This window comes from Euphorbia lathyris, chromosome 7, assembly GCF_963576675.1.
Source record: "Euphorbia lathyris chromosome 7, ddEupLath1.1, whole genome shotgun sequence".
Lineage (NCBI taxonomy): Eukaryota > Viridiplantae > Streptophyta > Magnoliopsida > Malpighiales > Euphorbiaceae > Euphorbia > Euphorbia lathyris.
In genome coordinates this window covers 78,145,856-78,156,048 of record NC_088916.1, presented here as the reverse complement: position 1 = coordinate 78,156,048, position 10,193 = coordinate 78,145,856, and the positions used below count along the sequence as shown (strand labels likewise).

Below are 10,193 nucleotides of genomic sequence, written 5' to 3'. Positions count from 1 at the left end.
AAAATTAATTTTTTTGGTCATCAAGGGCTTAATGAGACCAAAACTAAATGATCAGGGGCTTAATGTATCCAAATAAAAAATCAAGGGCTTAATGAACCAAAAAGTGAAAGATCGGAGCCTAATAATGCTTTTTGCCTTTTTTTATATCATATTCCGAAATTAAATTTATATTTTCAGTGTGATTTAAAAAAAATAATAGTAATAAGCAAATCCAAGAACCGACCAGGTATAGGGATAGTATACATTTATGCTAACTTCATAATAAAGCAAATATTTTCAAATCTGAAATTAAAATCTCAAAATCACGCCAAAAAGCTTTCTCATCTTCTTCTTAACCTAAAACCCCCAATTTCATTTCCTCCACCAATTTCTCTTCCACTTCATGGATAGAATTCACCTCCGGCCACCGGCATCGTTGAAATCGGACTTCAATACAACGGCGTTGACCAGATTCTGAAGAACAATAGTTCACAAGAATCCTCCATGACTGTTATCAGACGCTTCTCCGATCTTGATTGGAGATTTCTCTTGTTAATTCTTCCTGCTTTCTTTCTCCTCGTTTATATCTGTGTTTCTTCTATTCCTATTTCTACTTTCCCCACCGCTTTTGCCCCTGTCGCATCGTTTTTCTTCAATTGGACTACCGCCGATTCTTCTAGTCCTCCGCCGGTGTACGAATTAGACGGCAGGAAGATCGCTGTGTGTTTAGTTGGTGGAGCTAGGAGATTCGAGCTTACTGGACCGTCGATTGTGGAGAGTGTTCTAAAGGTTTATCCAAACGCTGACCTGTTTCTGCATAGTCCTTTGGATAAAAATTCATTCAAATTCTCACTGTTGAAGATCGCCCCTAGAATCGCCGCAATTCGTATCTTCAAACCTAGAAATATCAACGAAACTGAAGCTGAAGTCCGTGTTCTCACCTCCGCCGGCTCTCCTAATGGAATCCAGGTTCTTTAATCTCTCCATTGCAGTTCTTTTTGTTCTTATTGGATTGTTGATTTTGGCTGTTCTTGTTAGTTTTTGGCTTATGGACAAATCGATTAAGTTAGTTATTGTTTTAGTGATTTGGCTGTTGTTTTTGTGCACTTCCGAATTGGATTTCTGATTCATTTGATTTGTCAGTTTTGAAATCAAGGAAGTTGAAAAGTTATTCTAGAATTAGGAATTTCGATCCAAACAGTAACTCAAAACTTGAATTTCAGGAATTTCTTTCATTTTACTCTTTGTTTGATTGATTGAGCTCTTTAATCCGTAATCTATTAAAAAATGAGATGCAATTTTTTCTGTCAAAATAATGCTTATTGAATCGATGCTTTTTGATTTTCAAGGGTTTGAATATATTTTTTAAATAAATTTTGAATATCATAAATGGTAAAGGTACTTTATATATCAATAGTTAGTGAATTTAAATATTAATGGATTACTAGATAAAAAACATTTTACTTATATAAAATTTTTTGGCTTGTTATTCAATAAGTTAGAAACTACTGTAATACTGTTAAAAAACTACTGTAATAAAGAGTTCGAATATTAATTTTAAATTCTTAATTTGGTTATCAAATTAGGGGAATAAATACTTAAAATATTAATTTTAAGTTCTTAATTTGGTTATTAAAGTAAAAAACAGTTGTTCACCGGTATGAAATGCAATAGGAAACAGTTATTCACTGGTGTGAAATGTAAATAAATCGGTTACTGAATCATCTTGTTGAGGGTGAGTGGGTATTTGGTTGGTTACTGAATCATCTTGTTAAGGGTGACCCTGAGTTGGTGCTCATGAAAAAATGAAAAAAATAAAATAAAAAATAAATTGAATGTTTAACTTTTCACTTCATAAGGAAGAGTTTTAGGTGTTTGATTAGTATTTTTCTGTTTGTATTTTACACTTGAAAATTAGTTTTTTACAAAAGCCGGAAATATTTGCTTTTTTAGAAAAACAACTCTTTTTTTTTCCGGTAAAAACAAAAGTAGGTAAAACAAACGCGACCTTAAATGTCCAAAAAATATTGACATCTATGCTAGTAATCAGATTTGACATATATTGAATGAAATGATTTTATTGGTTTTTTTAGATATATAACCCGATGTTTTAAATACTGATTTTGTGTGTTTCGACCCGGTTAAAAATAACATTAGAATAGATTTTTTTATTATTATTTGAACATTAAGTTTGAGAGTGTTTGGTGGCTACGTTTCATGTTCTTGTTTGACTTTTCATTTAAAAAGAGAGAGAGTTTCAAGTGTTTGATTAGAGATCTTCTGTTTGCGTTTTACACTTTTCAGTAGCTTTTTACAAAAACAGAAAATCTTTGCTTTTTGAAAAAACAGTATTTTCCAACAGCAAACAGTAGGTAAGCCAAACATCCTCATAATCCCTTCAAACACCTTCAAAAAATCATTTAGTTATCAAAATAGAAAACCATTGCTCACCGGGGTGAAATGTAAAGAAATAACCTTCTCAAAATAGAAAACCGCCGTTCACCGATATAAAATGTAAAGAAATCGGTTACTGACATTAGAATACTTAGTGCCAGACGAACCGATAGTTTTAAATACTGATTTTGTATATTTCGACACGACTAAAAATGACATTAGAATAGAATTTGTTTTTAACTAAACTTTAAGTTTATATAATCTCTTCAAAATTCTCCAAAAATCATTGATACCTAATACGTTATATCGTTATTAGGTATCAGATTTAACATTTGATATATATATTGAATCCGATGAACTAATCCGATGATCCAGATTATCGGTTTTTACATTTGAAACTGGTGTTTTAAAAAGTTTTCTAACACTCCTAACCTATTTAAAAATGACATTACAATAGAATCTTTAGATGATATTCTCAAAATAATGCTTATTCTAAGAAAATTCCTCCAAAAATCATGATTTTGATTCAAAACATTGAGGAATTATTTGAATTTTGCAGGGACTACTGCAATATTTCAACCTGGTTGAAGGATGTTTAACACTAATCCAAGAACACCAAAAGCAAAACCAGTTCATCTACGATTGGATAATCCGAACCCGAGTTGATGGATACTGGAATGCTCCACTTCACCCTTCAAATTTCATCCCGGGTCATTACTTAATCCCACCCGGATCCAACTACGGCGGCCTCAACGACCGTCTCGGAATCGGCGATTACAACTCCACAGTCGTCGCTCTCTCCCGTCTCTCTCTAATCCCCAAACTTGATTCCATCGGCTACCGGAATCTCAACTCCGAAACTTCCTTCAGAGCTCAACTCACCAGCCACGGTATATACTACAAAGCCAGACGCCTCCCTTTCTGCATCGTTTCCGATCGCAGATACGTTTTTCCTCCGGGACAGTACGGCGTTCCCGTGGCGGCGCTGTCGAGTCCAGGGCCGTTGAGCGGAGCCAAGTGCCGGCCGTGTACTCCGATCTGCGAAGGGAAGTGCGTGAGAGAGACGATGTCAGTTCTTGATAAGGGATGGAGTTGGACTGATTGGGAAAATGGATCGCTTGATCTCTGTAATGCTCAAGATGAATGGGAAGAAGGTTGGGAGAAGATTTTTGACAGAGTCGCCGGGAAGAAACGCGCCGCCGTGAGGAAGCGGATTAGGGATTTGAAGATGAAGGAGTGTGTTGCTGATTTCAATGAAATGAGATGGCGGACTTTCAGGTGGGATAGTCCGCCGGCGGACGAGATTTGTAAGTTGGGGTTAGAGAAAAGTAATTGAAGTGAGTGTAATTTTTGGATTAATTAGGGGTCAGATTGTAAAATGAAGGAAAAGTTGAGAGTGTTTTAGGAATTGTGAACAAATTTTTTAGTCGAATAGAATAATAGATGGGATCATAATCTTGTACTATAATTTTTTGTTTAAAAGAAAAAAAAACCTTGAAAATTGTTTTTTTTTTCCAGTTTTATTTTGGGAAAAACATCAAGCAGGACTATTTTTTTTATTATACTTAAATTTAGTTGCCAATGTTGACTCTGGCTTGAGTTGGAAGGACATCTATGCTTATTATTAGATTTGAATTTGGATTCTTCATCTAGTTAAAATTTAGTCTTTATTACAATGAATCTTTATCGTGTTTACCGAACGTAACTGGTAAAAATTTAGGGGGCGTTTGGTTTGGGGTCTATAGGAATGGGAATGTGAGGGTTTCATCCCTTTGTTCTTGTTTGTTTATAAAAAAAAATTCATTCCCTTTACCCACTTTAGATTAAGCTATTACCCCACTTTAGGTTAAGCTATTACCACATGCCCTCTAGAGAATTAGATTCCCTTTACCACATTCTCTTTCCTAAACATATCCAAGCACATAGGGAAATTAATGGTTATTCATTTCCTTTCCTTTAGTTTCCCTTTCTTGATTCATTTTCCCTTACCCCTTGTGAACCAAACGCCCCCTTAGTTTTATTGATAGGTAATGTGTTTATTATAAAATTTTATCGGGTTTGCTCTAACGTTGAAAGTGAGTAGATTTATCTAGGGTTATAATCGAGCCAAACTTTGATCTGTTCAAGGTTGGTTCGCTATAAAATTAGCTCGAATCCGAGTAGAGCTTTGTCTTGCTCAAACTCGGCTCGGCTCAGTTCAGCTCATTAGAAAATAAATGAGTTCGAGCCGAATTTCGAGTTTGTTTCGAGTCCAAAATCCTCTTTGAACTTATTTCATTAAGAAAATTATCTAACCATGAATTGTTTGAGAGTAAATCGTTAATTATATTTATGGAGTTTGCTCGCAAATAACACTTTAATTGTATACATAAACAAGCCCACAAGCAAAATTCGTAAATAAATAAACAAGGTGCTTGTAACAGATTAAATTGTTCAGTGACTGTTATTGATAAGTAATTATCTTTATATACAGAATACAGTTCACGTTGTAGTGAATGTCTATTCCTATATTCTAGGCTGGAGATAGGGAACTAGATACAGATAATATGTAATTTACAAATAAATGAGATAATCTCTAATACACCCCCGTAGTCGAAAGGTTCGGAGGTTGAACATCGAGACTATTTCGGAAATCCTCAAACAGAGGTGAGGGCAGTCCCTTGGTGAAGATGTCAACGATCTGATACCGAGAAGGGACATGAAGAACGCGTACTTCGCCTTTGGCGACTCTCTCCCGAACAAAATGAATATCCATCTCCACATGTTTGGTACGGTGGTGTTGAACTGGATTTCCTGTGAGGTAAACTGCGCTGACATTATCACAATAGACTACGGTTGATTTCTGAATTGGACACCCAAGCTCAAGAAGGAGATTCCGGATCCAGCATGTTTCGGATACTACGTTCGCGACTCTGCGATACTCAGCTTCGACACTTGATCGAGACAAAGTTGGCTGTCGTTTGGCTGACCATGAAATAAGACTATCTCTAAGAAACACACAGTACCCTGATGTTGAACGACGAGTGTCCGGGCAGCTCGCCCAATCCGCATTTGTGTAGGAGGTTAATTGACTCGGAGATGATGCAATTAATGTGAGTCCATGATCTAGGGTGCCGTGAATGTACCGAAGAATTCGTTTGAGGGCTGCCATGTGAGAAGTCTTTGGGTCGTGCATGAATAAACAGACTTGTTGCACTGCGTATGAAATGTCTGGTCTTGTGAGAGTTAGATATTGAAGGGCACCGGTCAGCTGTCTATATTCTGTTGGATCATGATAGGAAGAGCCAGAAGATATGCTGAGCTTTTGTTTGGTATCAAAAGGAGTGACGGCTGGATTACAAGAGCCAAGGCCGGCTTTTTCTATGATTTCTGAAGCGTATTTTGTTGAGATAGGAACAAGGAACCAGGTGAATGAGTTACTGAGATCCCCAAGAAATAGTGCAGTGGTCCCAAGTCTTTCATAGCAAATTCTGAGCTCAATTCGGATAGTATGGAATCCTGAAGCCTGTCAGAAGAAGTAACTAAAACAATGTCATCAACATACAATAGAATATAAGCTGTGTCTGTGCCGTGTTGGTAGACAAAAAGTGAGTGATCAGATACACTGTTGGTAAAACCCATGGTGATGACAAAAGTAGCGAATCGCTGGTACCAGGCCCGTGGGGCTTGCTTGCATCCATACAGTGATTTCTTAAGCAAACAGACGTGGTCGGGGTATTTAGGGTCTCGAAAACCCAATGGCTGGTGCATGTATATTGTTTCACTTAAGTCGCCATGTAAAAAGGCGTTTTTGACGTCCAATTGACGAAGATTCCACTTTTTGGATAAAGCAATGCTGAGAACGGCTCGAATAGTTGCTGGCTTAACTACAAGACTGAACGTCTCACCACAATCGACGCCAGCCAATTGTCCTGATCCATTGCCCACTAATCTTGCCTTGTACCTTTCAAAGGACTCGTCTGACTTGGTTTTGTGCCTGAAAATCCACCAACTACGAATAACATTAGCATTTTGTGGACGGGGTACGAGTACCCACGTATTATTTTCAATAAGAGCCTCAAACTCACCAGTCATGGCTTGTGCCCAATTTGGATCATGTAAAGCAAGGGCTGGTGTTTTGGGGATTGGAGATAGAAGAGGTGTTGCAGAAGCTGACAGGTTTAACATACGACGAGGTTTATGAATTCCATGTTGAGCACGTGTAGTCATAGAGTGAGTATTTGGATTTGGCGTTGCTGCTGGAGGAGACGCAACAGCAGGGTTGTTTGATTTATTGTGGATGAGGCGGGGCTGTTCGTAGAAGTTGAACAGGGGGTCGGCTGTCGGTTTGCGGAACAGGGGCTATGGGGAGGGCGTGAATTGGAAATCGACAGAGATGGTGAAGAAATGAGTGGCGAGGAAGATGGGGAAGGTGGGAGGGCTGCTGAAGATGGACGGGATGACACGGACACAGGACATTTTGACGAGGCGGACACAGGGGATTTCGACGAGGCAGACGACGACTTGGACGACGCAGACACATGAGATTTTGATGAGATGGGCGAAGGAGGCGAAAGAGATACAGGGGGCGACCGAGAGGTTGCCAGATTTGGGAAATGTGGAAGAAAAGGGTCGGCTGCCTCAGTAGCCGCGGACTTGTTAGGAGGAGCTGACGGGTTTGTGGAAAACGGAAAAACAGATTCGTCAAACACGACGTGATAAATAACGATTTTGTTTTTAGATATATCAAAACATTTATAGCCCCTATGGTTGGATGTATAACCTAGGAAGACACAAGGATATGAGCCGGCTTCTAACTTATGACGAGACGGAGAGGGAATGAGAGGGAAACACAAGCACCAGAATACACGTAAATGGGAGTATGTTGGGTCGCGTTGATAGAGAATTTTTGTAGGCGAATGATAACCAAGAATTTTGTGGGGATATATGTTTAGTAAGTATGTGGCGAGTTCTAGTGCATGGTGCCAAAAATTAAACGGAACAGAGGCATGGTTCATGATTGTGTGAACGACATTATTAACGGTGCGAATTGTCCGTTCAGACTTTCCGTTTTGAGGTGATGTATATGACAACAGAAACGGAAGTGCATTCCATTGTTTTGATAGAATTGACGAAACGAATTATTATTGAATTCACCCTCATTGTCGCACTGAAAGACTTTAATGTCACGCTCAAATTGTGTGCGAATATATGAACGAAAAGTGAGAAACAGAGAATAGACTTGTGATTTATGAGCTAACGGAAAAGTCCATAAAAAATTTGTATAGTTATCAAGGAATAGCACATAGTAACGATGGCCGCTGGAACTTAAAATAGGAGATGTCTAGATATCACTATGAATTAAATCAAACGGCATACAAGCAAAATTATAAGAGGACTGAAAATGTAATTTGACTTGTTTTCCATTAATGCAAGAGGAACAAACAAAATTATTCTTAATCCTATTATAAGAAATTGAATTTTTATTCATCAGGGTGTTCAAGATTGGAGGCCCTGGATGTCCCAAACGATTATGCCATAGATCAGAAGACATTGCGGTAAGAGCAGAATGGGTAGAGGGTGAGGTGGAGTAGCTAGACATGACTGGATAGAGATCCCCGTACTATTACATCTCATGATAATTTTCTCCGTCTGTAAATCCTTCACAGAGAAACCCAAAGGGTCAAATTCCACAGAAACTTGGTTATCGACAGTAAATTGATGGACAGAAATAAGGTTCTTAATGAGCTTAGGAGCATGCAAAACATTATTCAATTTGAGGGGATGATGTTTGGTATCTAAGATTGCATTACCAGAACCACAAATAGGAACACAATGACCATTACCGACAACAATATTACCATTGAGGCTTGAATTAAAATAAGAGGTGAGTATACCGTTGTGAGCTATCATGTGAGATGTGGCTTCTATGTCCATGTGCCATTGATCAAAAGGTGGTGTGATTGACATGGTATGCATGGCTGCTGCAATATCAGTAGGAGCATATGATGGATTTACCATATTGAAGTGTGCCTGATGTAAATTGGGGCGTGAACCAAGGATTCCGGCTTGTGGCGGATATTGACCAGATGGGTGCTGATTGGACCAGGGGCTCGCCGGAAACGGACACGGTGGAGTTGCCCATGGCTGTTATGGCGCCCAAGGAAGGGAATATGCCCATGGCGGGCTGTAGGGATGACGATAGGCGGACCGCTGGCCGCTGGACATAACGGCCTCCGTGCCTGCCGCCGCGGTGGTGTCTGCCGCTGTTTCTGCCACCGCGGTGGAAGTTATGCGCATGCTGGAAGGCAGGTCGCGCGGGTGGGAAATTGTTCTGCTGTTGGACGGAGTCAGTGGCAGCCACCGTTAGGGCGACAGAATCTGAAGAAGTCATATTCTTGCGAGCACGGGCTGTTTTCTCAAGTATCAGCATAGAACGGGCTTTCTGAAAGGAGGGAAGAGGATCCCCATGTCTGATTTGAGTGCCAACGGTATCATACTCATCAGTTAAACCAGATATGAGTTGTAAGACCATTTGATCATTAGTAACCGGACAATCCACATTCGATAGTTGATCAGACAGTGATTTGAGGTGCTGACAGTAAGTGGAGATGTCAGAGAAATCACCGAGCTTGGTTTTCGAGAACTCTTGCTGAAGAAATAGGGCACTAGAATGCTTGTTGTCTGAGAATATGTCCTGTAGATGGCTCTAGGCCCTGGCTGCGGTGGAATCGGCTTCAATGATTGTGTGTAGAAGGTCAAGAAAGATGGTGCTATATATCCATTAGAGGACAACAGCATCGATACGGGACCAGAGGTCGAGGTTTGATTGCTGTAGGGAATTGGCGGAAGTATTTGTGGTTGGGGAAGGGATAATATGATCAAGGACCTGGAATGCTTTGGTATGAAGTTTGAATAGGGCAACCCAAGTAGGGTAATGCCCTTTTTCTATGTCTAGGGTTATTTTGATGAACGTAGATATGTTGGATACGGTGAGGGGAGGATGATTGTTATGGGTTGTGTCTGTATTGGTAGTGTTTGAATTTGCGGTAAGAGGTGTTCCGGTGGTGGAGTTTTCGGTATTGGTGGTCATGGTGGCGACAGGAAAGGGGAAAGAGAGGTGTTTCGGTTGCCGGCGGCGGCGGCCGTAGAGGAGAGAGAAAGAGATATGTGTTTCGGTTTAGGGAGGAAGGAAGGAGGAAGAGAAAGATTAGGGTTAGGGTTAGATCTCTGATACCATGTAACAGATTGAATTGTTCAGTGACTGTTATTGATAAGTAATTATCTTTATATACAGAATGCCGTTCACGTTGTAGTGAATGTCTATTCCTATATTCTAGGCTAGAGATAGTGAACTAGATACAGATAATATGTAATTTACAAATAAATGAAATAATCTCTAATAGTGCTTACAAATAGGTCATCTATTACTCATTTATTATGTTTGTGAACGAACTCATCTAATAATAAATGAAATATTATTAAGTTTAGATATTTGTGAACTAACACAAATCTATATAGTTTTCTACAGAACTAAAATTTGTTCATAAATGTTCTAATCGAGCCTGCTTGCGAGCTTTCGAGCCGAGTTTTGGCCTACTCAAGCTCGACTCATTTACGAACTGAGCCAGTAAATCATGTTCACGAGCGGTTCATTTACAAATCGAGCCGACTACCGAACCACTTATGAGCAGCTTGGCTCATTTACAACCCTAGATTTATCCCATATGTAAACTTTTTGTAACAAAATAAAATAAAATTAGTTTTAGCTCATTTTTTTTTGTTGTAGTTTGTATTATGTTTACGTGTAAGAACCTATTTGGTTTACCGTTTGCTGTTAC

General features: G+C 39.2%; 1 protein-coding gene across 1 annotated transcript; it reads left to right on the top strand.

The window, feature by feature from the left end:
* Positions 1-243: 243 nt before the first annotated feature.
* LOC136235835 (uncharacterized) lies at positions 244-3,890 on the top strand. The gene is made up of 2 exons (XM_066025885.1): positions 244-948; positions 2,933-3,890. Exons 1-2 carry the CDS (start codon positions 484-486, stop codon positions 3,707-3,709), a joined length of 1,242 nt encoding a protein of 413 aa, XP_065881957.1. The 5' UTR covers positions 244-483; the 3' UTR covers positions 3,710-3,890.
* Positions 3,891-10,193: the final 6,303 nt, after the last annotated feature.